The 1,645-nt window shown below is 37.3% G+C and overlaps 1 protein-coding gene across 1 annotated transcript in view; it reads left to right on the top strand.

Moving 5' to 3' along the window:
- gtdc1 (glycosyltransferase like domain containing 1) overlaps window positions 1-1,141 on the top strand; it is a 21,966-nt gene extending 20,825 nt beyond the window's left edge. The window contains exons 7-9 of the mRNA XM_015384716.1: window positions 284-354; window positions 424-515; window positions 620-1,141. Of these exons, the coding sequence (XP_015240202.1) occupies window positions 284-354; window positions 424-515; window positions 620-694 (238 nt within the window). The 3' untranslated portion in view covers window positions 695-1,141. The remainder of the gene's footprint in view (window positions 1-283; window positions 355-423; window positions 516-619) is intronic.
- The last annotated feature ends 504 nt before the right edge of the window (window positions 1,142-1,645 follow it).

Genomic DNA, 1,645 nt, shown 5'->3' with positions numbered 1-1,645 from the left:
TTTTTTTTTTTTTTAGACTTTAGAAACTCAGAAGCTGATCAAATATCAGGTTAAATATCGGATGGCTGGCCGATGTCCGATATTCAGTTTTAAGGCCGATACAGGCCGATACCGATAGGGGGCCGATTATATTGTGCATCCCTAGTGCCATAGTAGTTCACTACTATGGCACTACTAACCTGTTTCCTTTGATTAACGGAACCAGAAGCCTGATTCCTCCTGATTCCATCCAGAGTGTTGATGATCTGATCTGATCTGATCTGGAGTCTCTGACGTGTTTCAGGTTGGAAGCCGTCCACTGCGGATGCTTTCCTCTGTGTCCAAAGGCTCTGGTGTATCCTGAAATATTCCCAGGTAAACACATCGGAGATGGCTCTACTTCTATGTCTGCAACACCTGACCTCTCTCTACTCTTCTTCTCAGATCAGTACCTGTACTCGACCCCTGAGCAGCTCTGTAAGCGGCTACAGGAACTCTGCAAGAGACCTGACCTCGCCCGTAGACATGTTGTCATGGTAACCCCATCATTATCAACCCCCCCTTTTTTTTTTTTTTTTGCTAATTCAGTTTGAGTTTTATTTTAATGGAAAGTTGTGTCTGTGTGGTTTTGGTTCTGCAGGTGGACACCTCTCTGTACTCCTGGTCCTCCCTGAAGACACAGTTCCAGTCTCTGCTGGCTGCTGAAGGTCCCTAAAGGCATCGCAATGCTGGTTGCTTCAATTACATCTTGGGTTTGGGTCAGAACAAGTTCTGGTCAGAGATCAAACTGAACTTTTATGACCCAGTCTGGATCTAAGCTAAGATTAAGAGACTGAGTTGTGACCAGAAATATCTCAGCTTCCTTACTTTAACAGCAAGAATAAGCAGCAGAGTCCATGTTCTGGTTCTGATTCTTTGATGAATTTATAAGAGTTCTACTGTAAACAAATATTTGCAAAGGTTAATTCAACCCATTTTTTACTGTTTTTCTAATAAAATATTTGAAATAAACCCTGATCAATGACTTTATCAAAGGTAGTTGGTTTTTAGTAACCATGGAGACGATTAAACAGGTCTTTGTTATATACAAGGATGATAGAAGACACATTTTAACTCACCAATTAAATCAGTAGTGAGCGGGATCGGTTCAGGCCTAAATGTATAATAGATCAAAAGTAAGTGTAGCTAGAACCTTTTAGAAGAGCTATTAGATTCTTGCTATCACTGCCCCAAAAGTTGAAACTGCAGTGGGTTTTTAAATGATCTTTTATAAACCCTACAAATAAATGTTATAATTTACTTTTTAAAAAAAAAGTCTAATCAACCAAAACCTTTGCGACCCCCTGTTGAAGACCTCCGCTCTAGATGAAAGATTTATTATTGTATATATTATTGTTTTTTTAATCATTGTATTCTTACTTGAATATAGCTGACTGTAAAGTGCTTGCTAAAAATTTATAAAAATTTAAGTATCCAAAAAAGAGCATGCTCTTCAATGAGTTTATAAAAAAAAGGTTAACCCTTTAAATCCCGATCCAAGAATAAAACAAAACAGAAAATTACTTTTTTTTGGTTTGAAGTCCTTATTTGGCCTTTTAACAAAATATGTAAAAAGAAAAAACAGAAATACATTTTTGATATTAATAATTAATTACTATGCGATAAG

Source organism: Cyprinodon variegatus, unplaced genomic scaffold (assembly GCF_000732505.1).
Source record: "Cyprinodon variegatus isolate N-32 unplaced genomic scaffold, C_variegatus-1.0 Scaffold321, whole genome shotgun sequence".
Taxonomy (NCBI): Eukaryota; Metazoa; Chordata; class Actinopteri; order Cyprinodontiformes; family Cyprinodontidae; genus Cyprinodon; species Cyprinodon variegatus.
The sequence above is the reverse complement of the archived record's forward strand: the minus strand, read 5'-3'. Positions and strand labels throughout refer to the sequence as shown.